The sequence below is a fragment of the Trachurus trachurus genome, assembly GCF_905171665.1.
Source record: "Trachurus trachurus genome assembly, chromosome: 1".
NCBI classification, from domain to species: Eukaryota; Metazoa; Chordata; class Actinopteri; order Carangiformes; family Carangidae; genus Trachurus; species Trachurus trachurus.
The window spans coordinates 38,647,941-38,666,638 of NC_139891.1; the positions used below are offsets into that span (position 1 = coordinate 38,647,941).

Here is an 18,698-nt window from a genome sequence, read left to right on the forward strand (position 1 = left end):
TTTTGAAAGGGGAGACCGGAAGTGCTGCTAGTTTCCGGTTAGCGGTGTAAAGATGGCGACGTCCATGAGGAGGACGCTGCTGGTCCTTCACAGAGCAACATGCAGCAGTTTGAAGGTAACGAAACGTTTAAAGACACGTTTCTTTTATTAAAAACAGCGACAGACGGAAAATATAAATATTAAATAACTCGTTTGTTGCGAACTAAACGCGCTGCGCTGTAGGCGGGCTAGCTAGCTGAGCTAACGTAGCTAACTGACAGGACAGGGGAGACTATGATAAAACTATGTCAACAAAGTCAAATAATAGAGGATGTTTCTATAGAGAATAATGTGTTATACTGTAGCTATGATGTTTGTGGGTTAAAATTGTAGCAATTACCTTATTATTTTTTTTTTTTTTACAGTTATAACTGTATAAACCTGAATTTCAACCTGTTATCTCACTATTTAAAGTCATACTGAATGTCTTTTAGAGTCTTATTTCTTTCTTTCTTTACCTTTTAAATGTATTTTTCTGTTTTTGATTTTAATGTATTTCAATGCCTCTGTAAAGCACTTTGAATTGCCCTGTGTATGAATTGTGCTATACAAATATGTGCCTTGCCTTAAAGAGTTAGTTCAACATTTTAGCAAATTTGCTCATTGCCATAATCCCTATAGTCATAGCAGTAGGTTTGTTACCTTAAATTATCAGTGCATGTTGTTTTGAGATCGGCGGGGCAGAGACGTGAGCTGCTCAGTGAACACAATGGAGGTGAACGGTACAGGTCAACCTGTCCCTCATCAAACTCATCAAATACACAAATTATCCAACAACTCCACAACGCTCTGGTGGACAAGTTGTGACCTGCACATTCACCACGCTATGAGATAATCGGGTATTATTACTGTATGTAACATTACAACACATGAAGCAAATACTCAGAACTACTTGCGCTTTTGAAATCCCTCCGCCCAGCCGTGTCTGGAATGTAGTTCCGGCTGCATTTGCCTCTTTGTCTCGTAATGTTACATGATTATCTCATAGTGTGGTGAATGTGCAGCTCACAACTTGTCCACCAGAGCGTTGTGGAGTTGTTGGATTGTGTATTTGATGAGTTTGATGAGGGACAGGGGACCTGTACCGTTCACCTCCATTGTGTTCACTGAGCAGCTCACGTCTCTGCCCCGCCGATCTCAAAACAACATGCACCGGTAATTAAAGGTAACGAACCTACTGCTATGACTATAGGGTAGGGATGGCACGATTATAGATTTTCTTGGTACGATTATTGTCAGAGAAATAATTACGATTATGACGATTATTATGCAATAATCAATTTCTTTTAAACACTATGAATGTGTAAAATCAAATGTAGCCAAAATATACTTACATAACTGATTGTTTACACAAAATATTTTAAATATGTATTAATATAATGTTTCAAATCTATACGAAATGTTTAAGTTTATTTTAATCTTTTTTTTTTTAAATTACAAATGACACGCTTTCATTTAAATTCCTACAAATTCAGTGTTACGTACAAATTGCGTACAAATTTACCAGTATCTATGCATTTACCTTTACTTTGCCGACATGGTTCTAACATATTATCTTTTTTTGGAAAGTGACAGTATTTTTTAGGAATCTTTACGATTAATTAATTGTGGCGTCTAATACCACGATTAATTGTGAAAACAATTAATCGTGACATCCCTACTATAGGGATTATTATGGTGAGAGGAGGATCGGACTAAATGTTAAACTATCCCTTTAATGGACTGCATTATTATATTGATTGATTTGTTTTCGATTACCCATGTTATCTCAGAACACAGAGGTGCCTCTGGATGTGCGGCACGCGGCCCCGCTGCTCCTGCCGGTCCGGACCAAGAAGCGCTACTTCATCCCGCCGGCCGCGGGGTTAAAGGGGAAGGTCGAGAGGAACACGGAGGAGAAGAGCCGAGCGGCCGGCGTCGTCATCAGGCAGGAATACTTCGAGAGGCCCATCAACATCGCCTGCACCGGTAACAATCTGCTTATTTATTATGATAATACATTTAAAGAAACGACAGAAATCAGAAATCATCTCTATAATATAAAGAACCTGGTCAGTGTTAAAGGGATAGTTCAACATGTTGGCAAATTGGCCCATTGCCATAATAATCCCTATAGTCATAGCAGTAGGTTTGTTACCTTTAATTGTCGGTGCAAGCTGTTTTTAGAACGGCGGAGCAGAGCCGTGAGCTGCTCAGAGCTACGCTACGAACGGAGGCTCATTATGGGATTTCTTGGTTTCCCTCATCAAACTCATCAAATACACAATCCAACAACTCCACAACGCTCTGGTGGACAAGTTGTGACCTGCACATTCACCACGCTATGAGATAATAACACAACGTTACCACACAGAGTTGTTTTAGAGGGAAATACAGAGACTGTTGATGAAAAACTGTCCCTGAAGGCATGAATTTACCTCTAATACTGCAAAAACCCAAAATCTTTCCAAGAATATTTGTCTTATTTCTAGTCAAAACTAATCTCTTTCCACTTACATAAGACTCATCACCTAAAAATTAACTTGTTTCGAACAAATTTTCACTTAAAATAAGAAGAAAAATCTGCCAAATTGTGCTTGTAATAAGAAAGAAAAACTTGCTCCACTATCAGATTATTTTAAGTGAAAATCTGCTTGACAGACATAAAAACTATTTTAAGTAGAATGACATTTGTTTTTGACTACAAATAAGACAAATATTCTTGGTAAGATTTTGAGTTTTTGCAGTGAAACCAACTCTGTGTGGTAACGTTGTGTTATTATCTCATAGTGTGGTGAATGTGCAGCTCACAACTTGTCCACCAGAGCGTTGTGGAGTTGTTGGATTGTGTATTTGATGAGTTTGATGATGAGGGAAACCAAGAAATCCCATAATGAGCCTCCGTAGCGTAGCTCTGAGCAGCTCGCGGCTCTGCTCCACCGTTCTAAAAACAGCTTGCACTGACAATTAAAGGTAACGAACCGACTGCTATGACTATAGGGATTATGGCAATGGGGCCAATTTGCAGAAATGTTGAACTATCCCTTTAATATTGAGATAAACTCAGCACCAGTTTCTGCAGCTGTTTTCTGTCAGACGGTGGTTTGGTATTAATTAATTAATTAAACTGTTGTGTGTCCTCTCCAGCGGGGGTCTTCGACGCCTACATCCCACCAGAAGGCGACGCCCGTCTCTCCACGCTGTCTAAAGAAGGACTGAAGCAGCGGACGGAGCAGATCAAACAGACCGCCGCCTCTCAGCTGGCGTACGTACGGTTATTTATTTAACTCCTTCCCTGTCAGGTCAGACGTGGTGTTGCAGCTGTGTGAATATAAATGTGCAATTTTTTTCTTCAAATTTCTTCATTTTTTTGTCTTTGCAGGATTCGTAAAATCAAAGAGCACGACCCTGAGTTCTCAAGTAAGACGTTTGCAGTGCGAGCTCAGGAGATCTTCATCGAAGCTCACCACGCTCTGACACAGTAAGAACATGAACTCAGAGAAGACATTTGTTACAGAGGTGAAAGTAAAACTGATAAACGTCCACAGAAGGATTCCTAGGCGCTGTTGTCAGATTAAATAATGAAAGGATTCCTGCAGACGTCCACTAACACGTCTTCATTTTTAATACTTTTGATCTAAATAATGTTTTCAAACAGCTTTTCAGATTCAGCATCGGCTTAATTGGCCAAGTTTGTGCTGCTCACATACAGTACAAAGACTGTGACTCTGGTTTATGTAACTCTCTGTGCCTACGACAACTGAAATTTAATGAAATTTAATTTAATGTAATGAAATATAATGAAAAACATCTGATACAGGATATAAATCCTTTACATCAGACTCAAATAAATAACAACATACAAAAATTAAACACAAATATACCAACCCATACATAATCACTAAAATACATATAACAGAATAATCCCCAAAAATCTCAAGAAAACTACAAAAGAAAAACAAAAACAAGAAAGAGAAAGAAACAAACACAAAACAAAATAATTCATACTCCTTACCCTGTAATTATATAAAAAGTCCTTGTTTGACCAACATTGATCGAGTCTATTTTTAAAACCATTTTTGAACCATGAGTTAGGAATAGAAGAATAGTAACACAGAAACAGTTAATTGAAAGTGTTCCCAGATCAGACAGTACAAGCTAGTGCAAATAAACCCTGAGTAGTGCCATTGAATACATATTGGATAAGTATGAATGATACATATGTTTTACATCTCTGTGTGTTAGGCAGCACTTTAGAACAGTAGGCTACTATTCTATTTTTTTTTTTTTCATATTTTGTATAATGGTTTAGTTTAGTTTAATAAGTTTATTTGCATCAGGGACAATGTACAACATAACATTAGTAGGTGAGTAAAATAATTACATTTGACTAAAACATGTAAATTTAGTTTAGAAAAATTCCAAACAACAAGAAAATTTATGTTTTGCATTTTGTTCTCTTACTGTACCGAAAATGAACCGAACCGAGACCTCAAAACCGAGGTACAGTACATATCGAACCGTGATTTTTGTGTATCGTTACACCCCTAATATAATTTTCAGGTAACAAAAGGAAAAGCAGCTTGTTTTAATTGTTCACTTTCAGTTGTAAAACGTATAATTCGTCCAACATTACATTGAAATGAACTGTGTTTTCTGCCAAAAGGAAGGAGGTTTTTATTCTCAAAGTGTCAGTTTGTGTGACATGAGGCAGAAGTTAAGTAAACAACAGCACAGATAATAATATATTCTCTGTAAAATGTCTGAGAGACATGAACTTGTGTTGTTGTTGTTGTTTCAGGTTTAACAAGGAGAAGCTCCACTCCCTGGTGACGGAGCGCTGTTATCCAGTAAGTTTTCTCCGGTGGTGACGATAGAAGCAGCAGATTGTTCCCTCACAAGCTCAACTGTATAGATTTATATTTCTATATTCCAATGAATCGTGTTAATTCCAGCTATATAGATTATATATAGAATCATGTCTAACCCTGTAACTATGTAAATGTACTTATTCTGTTATCTACTAGTCCTCCGTCTTTATGGACTTGTTATGTTAATTGTTGTATTGTTCTGGGGACTACGGATGTAATTTAGCACATGTGCTGAATCCGGTGTATTTACTGTGGGTACTCTAGCACTCACTGTTCATTAATATGCACTGTCCCGACCAAATAAACAAATAAAGTAAAGTAAAAGTACATGTTCTCTAGTCTTCACACTCTTCCCTCTCTTCTCTCTCTTCTCTCTCTTCCCTGTCTTCTCTCTCTTCTCTCTCTTCCCTCTCTTCTCCTCCATCCCTCTTCTCAGGAGATGACGAGGGGAAACCGCTTCAAGACGATCCGCTGGAGCTTCGTGGAGTCTCTGGAGCCGCCCAAGGTGGTGCAGGCCCGCTGCCCCGACATGGTCTCCAAGGGCAACCTGTACGGCCAGGTGACGGTCCGCATGCACTCCAAACAGGTACGACCCCCCCATCGCTGAAGCTGAATGAACTTGGTGCAATGCATTGCAGTGGTGCAAGAAAAAATACATCCATAGGGTGGCAGTGAGTGAAAGTAGCTAAATATCTTTAAACCAGTGGTTCTCAAACTTTTTTCCATCAAGGACCCTTAAATTGACACAAATTAAACCACCCATTGGACCCCCATCGGATACAATTTTGAAGCAAACACCAGAAAATACACAAATGTTTGTTCTGAGACTGAAGGATGTTACTTTTTTCAGTCAATGTATGTTCAAATTAGGGCCAAGGGTGTGAATTTTTTGGAAATATTGTTGAGAAATTTCTGGAAAAAAGTGGTGCAATTTTCCAAAAACCTTTAAACATTTTTTAGAAAAAAGTGGTAAAAATTCAAAACAAAAAAAAAAGTTTTAAAAAAATTCTTGAAAAAGTTTTTAAAAATTCTAATGAATAATTAAAGAATTTCTAAAAAATAAAAAATTCTAGAAAAAAAGTGGTAAAATTTCTCCAAAAAAAAGTTTTTTAAAAATTCTTGAAAAAGTGGTAAAAAGTCTAATAAATAAATACAGAATTTCAAAAAAAAAAAAAAAATTAATTATTTTTTAATTTTCATCTTTTACATTTTCAAACTAACAGAAAAGGAAAAGGGCCCTCAGCAAACGTTTGGGCCCCCTGCATAGTTAATACCTACCTTTTTCACTCTGAAACTGTAGAAAACTAACATAATACACTGAAAAAGAGTGTTTCATGTTTAACTTTATGTCTTTTTGAGATAATTTCATCTTCACCACTTGGCTGCTGAACTGTTCACATTAACACACATTGGGACAAAGGTTGCCCAAACTTTTGCATGACACTATATTACCAAGAGCTGAGTGTGTGTGTGTGTGTGTGTGTGTCTCTCCCCTCAGACTCTGGCGGTGTACGACCGGTTCGGCCGGCTGCTGCTGGGCAGCGAGGAGCAGCCTAAGGACGTGCTGGAGTACCTGGTGATCGAGCGCCACCTGGTCAACCGCTACGGCCGCTGGAGGCTCCACGGGAAGATCGTCCCGTCCTGGGCGCCGGCCAAAGACCCCGTCGTCAAGGTGACGCTCGTCTCTCCGTCTCTGCACAGCTTTTATCTTTTAGTTTTAGAGAGAGGAGGAGAAAGGGCCGAGGTCCAAACCCTCTCTGTCTCTCTCTCTCTGAGTGTGTGAAGCTCGTTAAACAGCTTTTATGAACTAAAGGGTTCATCCGTCTCTTTAACGAGGCCGACGGCGACAGAACACGAGGTCCTCAGTCTGTCCTCTCCAGCTGTTTACACATCTGAATGAACGGTCGTCACTTCCTCTCATAAACACAGAGGATGAAATGTCTGGTGTTGATGAACCAGTCTGAGCAGCAGCAGCAGCAGCAGCAGCAGCAGCAGCAGTAGTTATGAGGTTTCACCAGTAAATCCTCCTCATGAAGCTGCTTCACCCTCACACTCATCTGTATCAGTGAAGAGGCTGCAGTTTGTTCTCTACCTGTTGAATTGTTGTATTATAAAGACACAGTGTCTATTATTCTAATAATAATAATAATAGTATTCTGACCACTCCTTTTAATGACGTCACTCGGATAATAATAGAAACACCTGTGATCAGTTTATTAGAGACTGTGTCAACTGGCAGAGATGAGATCAGGTGAGAAGAGTTAATGGTGATGAAGCAGCAGATCCACCCAGAGGGAATAAAAAGGAAACACAGCCACAGGAAAAAATGAAGAGACCACTTTCTCAAATGTTTCTTAAAAAGCATCTGTACATGTACAGCACTCATTGCATGTCCGCGGTGCACCGCTGCACGGACGTGCCCCCCCCATAGCAGAGGAAACAGGCCCTTGAATGGCTGGTCCAGACCCGTGATTTAAAATATGAGATTTGTTTTTGCTCCCCACTAGACCAGTTCTGAGTTCAGTTTTAGTTTCACACTCCAGCCATTCTGGCCTCGTTACCTTACAATGATAGGAAGCTCAGTCAGTAGCTACTCAATGTGCTTTTTTATCCGAAACAAATGTTCCCTTCATGTTCTTCTCAGAGTTCACCAGAATGCTTCATTTATGTGTTAAAATCTCAATTTTATACTGGGGGGGAATGCCCCCAGACCCCTCTCAAAATGTCTGTTAATGTGAACAGTTCAGCAAGTGGAAGGTGAACTGACCTCCAAAAGACATAAAGTTACAGATGACACATTCCCTTTACATTTAAAACTATTAAATTTTATTTTAAAATTTTCATCTTTTACATTTACAAACTAACAGAACAGGTTTGGCCCCCCTGCATAGTCAGTAACTAGTAGAACTCGAAGTTATCTGAGAGTTCAAGTCTCCTGGGTTTCCCGTTCTTCTCCAGGCTTCTGCTTTGTTTCCCTTTTTCACTCGAGAACTGTAGAAAACTACAGGAGTTTGGTGACTCACCTTTTTCACTCCTTCTGAGTTTGCAGGCATACAGTAGCCTACAGTATGCATTGCATATATTCACCCCTACAGGGGTTTGGTCAGCCTTCTGGTCATTTCAACAATTTTCATTGTCCTCACTGGTAAACAGAATCATTTATTGAAATATCAAAGAAACAACATTTTTAACAGGTTTAAAATACAAGGCAAGAAATTACGACAATTTATATGCACACCTGGCGAAGAACCCTGAGCGGGTGGTGCCGGGTGTTGGACAATATTGACAATATGACAATATTTTTCGAATTCACCTTTGGGAGAAATGTTGTCAGTTGTTTATAGAATAAAACAAAATACTTAATTCTACTCAAATAGATATCTATAAATAGTAAAACCAGAGAAAGTCGTAGTTTTGAAGTGGTCTCTTAATTTTTTCCAGAGCTGTATGTGTTTGTGCTTTAGGTTCATTAACTCTTGAAGCTGAAGCTCCTCAGGTCAGGCTGCTCGCTGAGCTCTGGTTGGACGCCTCAGTGTCATCATACAGAACATCTCAGCCAATCACGGGCCAGCAGTGTAATGTATAAAACACTGTCAGAAGGGGCTTCAGTTAAAGGGATAGTAGCATTTTTTTTAAAGTGGGGTTGTATGATCTACAAATAGCCGCTAAGTACTTTAATTGCAGTAGAAGACTCTCTGCACTATACAACAGTATGTTGTAAATCTCTGGGCAGGGCTATTATGGGCTGGCGTTGCTAACGGGAGGAGTGCAGAGAGTCTTCTACTGCAATTAAAGTACTTAGGGGCTATTTGTACATCATACAACCCCACTTTAAAAAAAATGCTACTATCCCTTTAAGCATTAATAAATACAGAATTCTTCATTTATAACGCATGAAAACTCATTACTATAGTTTATATAGTTAGTGCTTATCAATGGTGAGTAAAACATTTTTAACCGTGTATTATAAACTACATACTAATGAGTATTCATGTGTTATAAATGATGAATTCAGAGTTTAATGCTTAACTAATAACACTTAATATAGTGTGTATTATTATACAGCAGCAGTGTAATGTATAAAACACTGTGAGAAGGGGCTTCAGGTAAAGTTAAAGACATCAGACATGAGACTGAGCCTGTTGAGGCCGGCGCTCCGCCCTCTGGTCCCGATGTGTCGTAGTGTTCCTAATAAACTGCTCAGTGACTCAGTGGAATAGAAGATGATTTACAAAACCTAGAACATAATCACCTTAAACCTGTGAGTCAGCTGCTGCTACTGCTGCTGCTGCGGCTGCTGCCTCGGTCCAGACCAGCTGACAGATGGTGTTTCTCCTTCTTCTTTCTTTGTCTTTGTCTCTTTTTTTCCTCTCGGACACAATCGAGCAGCGTCGATTCTCTGCAGACGACGTGTTTCTCACTTTGTCACGTCGGCGTAAAAAACAGTGATGCTTTGATTTGTAAATGAGATCAGAAAATAAGAATTCAATAAATTTTTAACTCCTTTTATTAATTTTATTTATGAAAAGAAGAGTTGTGTAAAGAGAAGTTTGTGTTTTATTCTGAAACGTGTCTCGATATATATCGATAAACACTGCTCAAAAAAATAAAGGGAACACTTAGGCCCAATCCCATTTCACCCCTTGGCCCTACCACTTACCCCTACCCCTCCGTTTTGCGCGTTCACGTGTAGGGGTAGGGGTGTCCCAATCCCCGTTAGGACGGAGGGGTAGGGGGAAGTGGTAGGGCTACATAGCCCTCCAAACGGAGATTTTTCAGAGGCACACTCCAAACGGAGGGGTATGAAAAGTTTCCCAGAATGCATCTTGCGGCAGCCGGCAGCGGTGGCTGTAAAACGAAAAGCTGTTTTATTTCTCACTGTAGCGCGGTTATTACGTCACTTTATTAAGTTTTAATATTTTTTCTTGCGAGAAAGTAACTATTTAGGTCCCAAATGTGCGGTTAGGTTATCCAAATGACGGCGGGTTAGAAGTTTGCTCCGACGATTTTTCGGAGAAGTGAAGCTCCAGGAGGAGCGGCTCCTCACAGAGGCAGCAGCCGGTCTGCAGCGCTGCTCCACCGGCGAAAGTACGTCCTCGTCCCGGTCCCGCCGGGAGAGAAGGCGGTCGTTAATTAACTTATCCGCGGGTTTTTAGAGGTTTACCACCAGCATGTTAAATTCTTTTCAGCATTTAAATGTTGGTCTCATTGATGAAATCTGACAATTGTGGCAGTAACATTAGTTTATTTGGATGAAAAGTTATGCTTCATGTACCAGTCAGAGGAGCAGGCAGCGCTGCCTCTGGGCTCTGTGTACAGAAATCACCACATTTACATCAGTAAATAAATGTTTTACAATGAACCGATCAGTCTGCATTAAGTTTTATCTTATTTTATTACCGTAAGTTATATGGAACACGCTATTTGATTTCTGGCAAAAGCTCGCCGCATCAGCTTACGTAAAAGCCAGTGAGACTACGTGATGACGTATGTGATTGTTGAAGGGGTGTCCCAATTCGGAGGGGTTGACTTTCTACCCCTACCCCTTGTAGCTCCGTTTCAAGGGGCGAGGGGCAAGGGGTAGGGGAAGGGGTAGGGGTAAAAAAGAGAAATGGGATTGGGCCTTAAACAACACATTGTAACTCCAAGTATATCAACCTGGGATGATAATTTTGATTTACATTGATCATTTTCATGTTATTTTGTTCTCAACACACTCTACTATATATTGAATAACTTTAATTTTTAAATAATTTTGAACTGCAATATTTCATTAATTGAGATCTAAGATGTGTTAAGTATTCCCTTTATTTTTTTGAGCAGTGTATGTATATATATATACACACCATAATCATACAGTAGCGTTAGGGTTGCAAAAGTTAGTTGGAAAAGTTGGAAACTTACCATGGGAATTAACGTAAATATATGGGAATTAACGGGAATAAATCAGAAATTTACAAAATTGAAGGATGGTCCTTAACAGGGAACTTAAATATAGTTGGGGAAAATATATTATAGCATAATCTTGACTAAAACAACCAGAAGTACACTTGAATATCTATGCTATCTTATTCCAACGGTCAAAAATGTAAGCAACAAGAATTAAAACTTGATAAAGTTCTACTCACAAATAAATCTGTAGAAATGTCCTGTTTTTTAATTGTATTATTTTGCATGGAACAAAATATTTACATTTATGTTTGGATATGATACAGTTTGTTTAAATTACCCCCAATTTCCCTTAAATTCCAATAATTCCCATAAATTCCCATAATTACCATGGAAATTTACTGGAAATCTTTCCGCCCCTTTGCAACCCTAAGTATCAGGTTTTATTGTTGCTTTATATCTGTGGCCCTGTTTAATAGTTACCTCTGAATCATTAGTTATTTTTTAATTTAAAAGTGAATTTGTAGTTTCACTTATCTTCTTGTTGCTTGACTAAAACTGTTTTATCTTTTTTTATTCCTTTTTTAAAAACAAAACACCTCTCTGGTTTTAGTGGCTCCAGTCACCAGACCTCCTCTCTGGTTATTTGAGGCTCTGCTGCCTGTCGATCGATCAATCAATCACACTCTGTCAAGTGAACTGACACATGAAAAGCAGGACACTTCCACCAGCTGTGGTCTATGAAATAATAATACTAATAATAATAATTTAATAATTTCAAAATCAGATTTTACACAACCTGACCTGAATATGCTACTTTTATCTTTTGCTCTTCATATTTAAAGGGACAACGAGGAGTTTTGGAAAAGTGAAGTGTTTCCACTACATTTATGAGCCTCCGCACCGTGAAATTCTTTGACCGGCGCAAGACAGACTCATGTTTTCATTCATCAAGAATTAAAGTCAGAGGTTGGAAGACGATCACATACCGTCGTAGTTCCCACCATAAACGGAGATTCGGCGGCGTTATTCTCATGACTCGCCACGAAACCGAAAGTAAAGAAACGCTGGTCGGCTCGCCCAGCATTTCCACCACCACTAATAATAACAAAATAACCATAGAGACAAAACCATAGATTTATCTAAAATGGACCATTAACAAGTGGTAACGTAGATTCACCCACATTAATATGAGTCTTTTTTATAACCAAATAGAAACTCCTCGTTGTCCCTTTAAGATTAAAAACTGAGGTAAATATTAAATAACTACTAACTAATTGACAGATTCATTCCTCCATAATAATAAGTCTGTATCTGCAGTATCCTGAGTTTTTTGTTCTGTAAATAAATTCTTCGATTATGTATTCATTCATTCATTTTAATTTAATTTTCCTCCTCTTTTGTCTTGCAGACGGTCATGATCCCCGGTCCCCAGCTGAGTCCGGGAGAAGAGTTTGATCCCAGCAGCTTCGAGGTTCCCAAACCGGCAGCAGTGCAGTGGCATAAGTAAGACCACCTGATGGCGCCGCACTGTGCTTTAAAACCACAGTAGGAACATTATCACCGTTCAGCAGCAGCAGCAGCAGCAGTTTAAAACCTGGCTGTGTGTGTGTGTGGATAGTTTGTCCACTCTGGCAGCAGACCAAGGTTTCCTTTGCTGTTTGGCTGCTCAGACGGAGGAAGCAGCAGGTGAACAAACCGCTTTGTCCCAACGCCAGAAATAAAACCTGCTTCTTACTCTGTAAATCAACACACAACGGTCTGGAATAACAACAACAAAACCTTCTACCTTCATACATTTTTATGTTTTCTCCATGGGACTACAGTAATTTAATGTTGTGTTCTATGTCGTGTAAGAAATAAAATGTACAGATCTCCAGAAATTGTATGGTTTTTTATTTCTGTGATGAATAATAATAATACTGCATGTTGACCTCGGGAGATACAAAAATAAAGTGACCCATCTGCTTTTCTTCTTCACACACGAATAGATTTCAGGAGGATTTTTCTCTTCTGTTTTTTTTTTTTCCAGAGTAATCTTTCATAGAAGATACAAACAAAATTGAAACGGTACAAACAGTACACAGGCTGATGATGTTTCTCTATGCAAAACAAAGGGTGTGTTACTTACAACTATATTTGGGGGGTTTTTTTCTTCATTTTTTTCATTTTTTTTTACGTGACAACAGATTACAGCACGCTCATTCAAAAAACACACTGACATGCAACGATGCTCACAAAACTAGGTCACTCCACTGACAGAAAAACTTGGCGCAATGAGATCACTGAATGAAAGAAACCTGAAGCTGTGTGAGACTGAACGACACTGCAGCAGCAGCAGCAGCATTAGTGCTGATAATTATCACCATTTGAAACAACGGCCTGTCGATTTCACAGAATACTTGCTGGCATAGACACGACGTAATTACATCAACACAGAAAAACTGCCAACATTGTAAGTTTTCATTTTCAGTTTAAATTAAGAAAACAGATTTCAAAACGTTGCAGTGGTTAAAAGTGAGTAAAGTACCAACTCGGCAGTGTCGGATGTTGAAATGTGTGGCTACTCTGAAGCAAATAAATTATTACCTAAAAGTAAAAATGTAATAAATAAAAAAAAAACTCATTTTAAATCTTCGACTTATCCAGAAGGTGACTGAATTAAAACATTTCCTTTCCTATTTCTCCATATTAATTGGCTCTAGCAGGACATCTTATCTCATCTAGTACCTTTCATAGACCAAAGAATATCTATTTATAGCAGCAACTACAATGGCCAATGTCAATATCTGATCTGAAAGAACCCAGATGGAATTGCTTGACTAGCAATTATTTAATCAAAGTAATAGGAAATAGGAATAGTTTTTCATTAAAGCTGTGGCCTCTGTAACTCTGTAGCTTGCATTAGTATAATAACCATCAATTTAATGTTCACTGTAATTACCATTCTGATGTTAATGTTATTGTCCCATCTCTCTGAAGTGCATCCACATAAAAAGCAGTGATGACATGATTTTCTACTGATATTGGATATTAAAATAAATCTGATGAATTAACTTTGCTGTAAAAGTACAATTTTTAGGGTATAAGTCTGAGTTTATGGTGAATTATGCAGTGTTTGGCTTTGTGTTTTGTTTTTTGGGTGGATGAATGTTGAATGTCATTTTCACATTCTTACGACTGAGTAATCAGTCCACCCAAGCAAACAAGTATGCATAGTTTTTTTTTTAATTTTTATCAATCATTAATACCTGATTGAAATATAATTTGACATCCATAATGTAGTCCTGGTGGCACTGCTTGACACGTGACACTTTCTCAAATTTTGAAAATATTTCCACAAAAGAACAAAATTAGACTGAATTTATTCTGCATGTGCTGGTTAAGATTAGTTTCATCTCATAGCTCCTGCGCTATGGTTGTGTTTGTGAACACTGCTGACTGTTTAAGAGACTGTCACCCAAGCTATGTGCCCAACATATTGTATTTACATGGCAAATGTGTTTAATTGTCACCCAAAAACATACAAAGACACAAAAAAACATTGCAACTCATAACAGGGGGTAGAAGCAGGAAGAAAAGGAACTTCATCTAATTGCTTAGATGCCCTTCCATCATTCGAAACTGTCTGTTCCTAGGTCATTTCTGGATCAACAAAGGAAGAAATGAGTCCACAACATGTGCTTCAGTAAAAAGAAAGCTTTGCACGCAAAGTGTCCAAGTTGTCAAGTCTTTACTACAGGCATTTCAGCTGGGCAATATTGTGGTAGTCCAACCTGGAATGGCACAGCCCTATGTTTTGTGTTCCATTATCTCAAGCACGAGTCCATCTGAATGGGCTTTCAGTGTTGCCAGTTGCACAGGGAGCTAGCTGAGCTGACCCTGTGCTCTGACCTCCCTGAGGATCGGGGGGAGTTAAAAAGCAAAGTTCCCCTCCACTATCAACAGGGTACCGTCAAAAATGTTCACATTCTCCTTGATGATCAAAAGTGAAAACAAATGATGGCTAGATTTCGGTCACAAGTCAGGTGGAAATACAAGAGCCTCAGCGGCACATTCTGCATCGTCGTCCTCATCTTCCTCTGGAATATTCTCAGGCTCCCACGTAAAAACATCTGAGGTATTGTCTGTGAAGGAACCGGATCGGGTCCTTACCATCTCCCAGGGACACATGGCATCGCGCCGGCCTAGGGACGCCTTAGACTCATCCATGTCCTCTGCGCTGATGTCAGCTGGGAACTCTTCGGGACTTAGTTGGCCCTGGTCCTCTGTGATGACTTGTGACTCACTGTTGGGAATATCAACATTTGTGGATGTTTGTGGATCTGTCAGACAAGCATCTGTTCCTGTCCCGTCTTCAACTCCTGGTTGGTCAGTCTCCCAAGGACAGACATTTGCCCGACCACTATCTTGCTTTTGGAGACCTTTTGGTTGTTCTGTGTCCCAAGGACAAACATCAACCCGACCACTATCCTGCTTTTGGAGAACTTTTGGTTGTTCTGTGTCCCAAGGACAAACATCAACCCGACCACTATCCTGCTTTTGGAGAACTTTTGGTTGTTCTGTGTCCCAAGGACAAACATCACCCCGACCACTATCCTGCTTTTGGAGAACTTTTGGTTGTTCTGTGTCCCAAGGACAAACATCTGCCCTGGCACTGTCTTGCTTTTTCAAAACTTTTGGAGCATCTGTTTCCCATGGACAAACAGTTTCCTGAGAATTTCCTTGCGTCTGTAATTTCTCTAGTTTTGAGATTTCTGATTTGACTACCCCTGTCCCCCCTGTTTCCCATGGACAAACATTTTCCCGAACCGTGTCTTGCCTTAAAATACTGTCTGATATTTTGGAGGTCTCTGGCTTTGTTGATTCTGGTTCCCCAGTTTCCCATGGACAAACATTGTCCCGAACCGTGTCTTGCCTTAAAATACTGTCTGATATTTTGGAGGTCTCTGGCTTTGTTGATTCTGGTTCCCCAGTTTCCCATGGACAAACATCTGCTGACACTGTCTCAGTTTCCCAGGGGCATACATTTACTTTTGTGTTGTCTTTTCCTTCAGACTGTACCAATGTAGCTTTGAAAGGTGAGATACCTCCTTGCATGCCTTCTGGCTTGTCTTGATTTCCACTTTCCCAAGGACAAACATCTACCTTGACGGTCAGTTGCGTAGTTGGGTCTTTATTGGTCGGCACTGTGCTTTCCCCTTCCCATGGACAAACATTATCCATGGCTTTAGGAGGTTCAGGGAATTCCCATGGGCAACTTTCTGATGTCCTGTTCACTTGTTTTTGTTGCTCATTACTTGGCATGTCTTTTGGTGCACCAGAATAGATGGCAGGTTTCATAACCTCTTGTCGAAGGGGCACCGAGAGTGATCCCTTGGTCTCCAAAGGATTAAGATTTTCATATACAACTTCCGGCTTCTCCTGAATATCCCAAGGACATACATTAGCATATTCACTATCTTGTCTTTTTGGAGGTTGTGAAGTTTCTGCTGTCTCCCACGGACAAACGTCTGCTACAGGTTTCAAAGACTGTCGTCTCTGTGAATCTACGGACAAAGTAGTACGAGAAATGACAGGAATATCTTGTGAGTCCCAAGGACACACATCACCACGACCACTTCCTTGTCTTTTAACATTCCCATGTTCTTGAGATTCCCATGGACATACATTGGATGCCGTTACCTGGGAGTCCCATGGGCAAGCATCGGCTTTAATGCTCTGCTGTTTCTTTGGGCCCTCTCCTTGCTGCATAGTTCCAGCTCCTTCCCATGGACACACATCAGCATGGGAAATAGTACGGACTGGTGTAATTCGAATACTACTTCTCCTGTTAGTTGAGGGAGTTCTCGAGCTACTAGCAGTGTCCCATGAACATATACTGCTGCGTTTGCTGTTCTGCCTTGATAAAAACACATTTTCATAGGTGCCATCTTTTTGCATATCATCTGTATCCCAAGGATAGACGCCAGATTTTACAACCACAAGCCTTCTTGGGCTTCTTTCCAAAGAATCTGCAGAGGAAAGTCTGACTGCATTCTGCTTTACAAGGCATGGTTTTCCGTCTACTGTAGACATACTTCTTTTCTGCAGTGTCCTCTTTTCCATGCTTGGACGTCTACTAGATGTTCCTAACCTTGGAGTTGTGGAAGCACTTTCATGACTTTTTTGTGAGACTGAATCCTCTCTATTCAAATTCCCCTCTCTACTGGATCTGCTTCCTGCATCCATTGATCCCATAATTGATTTCACAGAGAGCCACTTGGTGGTGGTGCTGCGGAAGGAGAAGACACGCTGATCTTTTGAGATCATAGGTCTTGGGGAGCCTGGTGCACTTGCAGACACAGGAGCTTGTGGTTTGGGTGACTCAGTTTCAGCTTGTAGTCCTTTTTCCTCAGATGGAGGCTTCTCAGGTGGTAGATGGTCCCAGGGACAGATGAGGGTCTGTGGAGATGCTGGTCTTTTTATCTCACCATCCTGAGAGTTTGCGTAGGTGACATGCTTCTGGTTCTTGTCACCTGATGGTTCCTGCTCTACATCCCAAGGACAGACTTCAGACTTGTCAAATGATTCTGACTGGAGAGCACTCCTGGTCTGGTCACTAATGGAAATGCTCTGCCTCGACCTTGTTAGTATGGTGCTGGCTCTGTTAACTTTAGGGATATTTTCAACAGAATGGCCGGTGGTGGACGATAGACTCCAGGACTTATGAAGCCTTGTGTGATCAGGATGCAGGAGATTAGTATCAATAGTCAGGTTCTGGGCACTGGCAGACTTACAGACCCCTGGCGGAATATCTAAGGAGTCTGTCTCAGACCGCTGGGAGCATCTCTTTGCCGAGTTGGCATTCGACCTGGAGTCACGAAACGAGGACTCTCTTTCCCTGACATAATGATGATCACTCTGGGACTTGCGTATGCTTGGGCGTGGAGATGGTGATCGTGATTTCATTGAACTTTTGTAACTGATACTGATGGTGTCTGGGGTCCGCCTGAAAGAATCCGACATATTCACACTGCGGAATGATCCATCTCTCTCTTCACGGCTGCACTGTCGGCTCATGGATTCTGGGAACTCTGCAATGCGTTTGATAATGGACCTCCCCAGTGTACAACGAGAACTCCGCTTCTTTGACAGATGAGGGTTGTTTGCAGTCATCTTCTTCGTCTTGTGGACTTCTAACTGGGCATATAACTTCTTCAGTTCATCCTGGTGCATGTGAAGAAGGGAGGAAATCGATGGAGGGATTCAGGAGATGGTTGAAATGATTGAGGAGAGGAAAAGACAAGGACGATAACGAGTCAGAGGAAAGGTAAAAGACAGTTGAGGATAAGAAAAGGGTAAAGGTTGGAGAGAGGTCATACAACATCCATATATCTTTTCTACTGTATTTCCTGTTAATTTATGATTTAATTATAATACATTTAAGATCTGTTTAAGTGAGTCTGCATGTGGTCATAACTAAAAATTAAGGGACATTTATTTCTCTTATTTAAATGTGACCTTGGAAATTTCTTCCACCTTTTGTAAATTATGTCCCAATGCAAAGTGATAACATCGGTCTGAGGGGACAAGGGAGTTTACCCGAAAGTCATCTGGGTCCACACTGTGCTCGCTCCAAGCAGAGTGAAAACTGCTGTTGAGGTACGAGCCGGAGCGCCGCAGATCCACTTCGTCTTCGTACACCTCTGCCGCGATCTCCTCTCTCCCGGGCTTGGACACGTGGAGAAACTGTGGGACACAAGCAAGGATCATCAAGTATAAGTATAAAACAACGTTGATGGTCCTTATATGGATATGTTTAAGTTTGTAAAGCATCACTTTTTTGAGTCTGATTACACAAACTTGGTTTTTTACGTTCTTATCCTGGTTTTGAGAAGCCTGTTTGCTGCTGGAGGACTAGTTTCTCTGAATGCCGTC

General features: G+C 40.2%; 2 protein-coding genes across 2 annotated transcripts in view; one reads left to right on the top strand and one right to left on the bottom strand.

Annotated features, from left to right (window-relative positions):
• mrpl45 (mitochondrial ribosomal protein L45) lies at nucleotides 1–12,661 on the top strand. The gene is made up of 8 exons (XM_083986673.1): nucleotides 1–115; nucleotides 1,812–2,007; nucleotides 3,166–3,283; nucleotides 3,401–3,499; nucleotides 4,820–4,868; nucleotides 5,326–5,475; nucleotides 6,388–6,561; nucleotides 12,190–12,661. The coding sequence occupies exons 1-8, from the start codon at nucleotides 53–55 to the stop codon at nucleotides 12,286–12,288; spliced, it is 948 nt and encodes a 315-aa protein (XP_083842799.1). The 5' UTR covers nucleotides 1–52; the 3' UTR covers nucleotides 12,289–12,661.
• A 2,134-nt stretch (nucleotides 12,662–14,795) lies between these two features.
• Nucleotides 14,796–18,698, bottom strand: part of gpr179 (G protein-coupled receptor 179) — a gene marked incomplete at both ends in the record, with an annotated part of 31,215 nt that continues 27,312 nt past the window's right edge. The window contains 2 exons of the mRNA XM_083981810.1: nucleotides 14,796–17,987; nucleotides 18,363–18,509. Coding sequence (XP_083837936.1) covers nucleotides 14,796–17,987; nucleotides 18,363–18,509 — 3,339 coding nt within the window. The remainder of the gene's footprint in view (nucleotides 17,988–18,362; nucleotides 18,510–18,698) is intronic.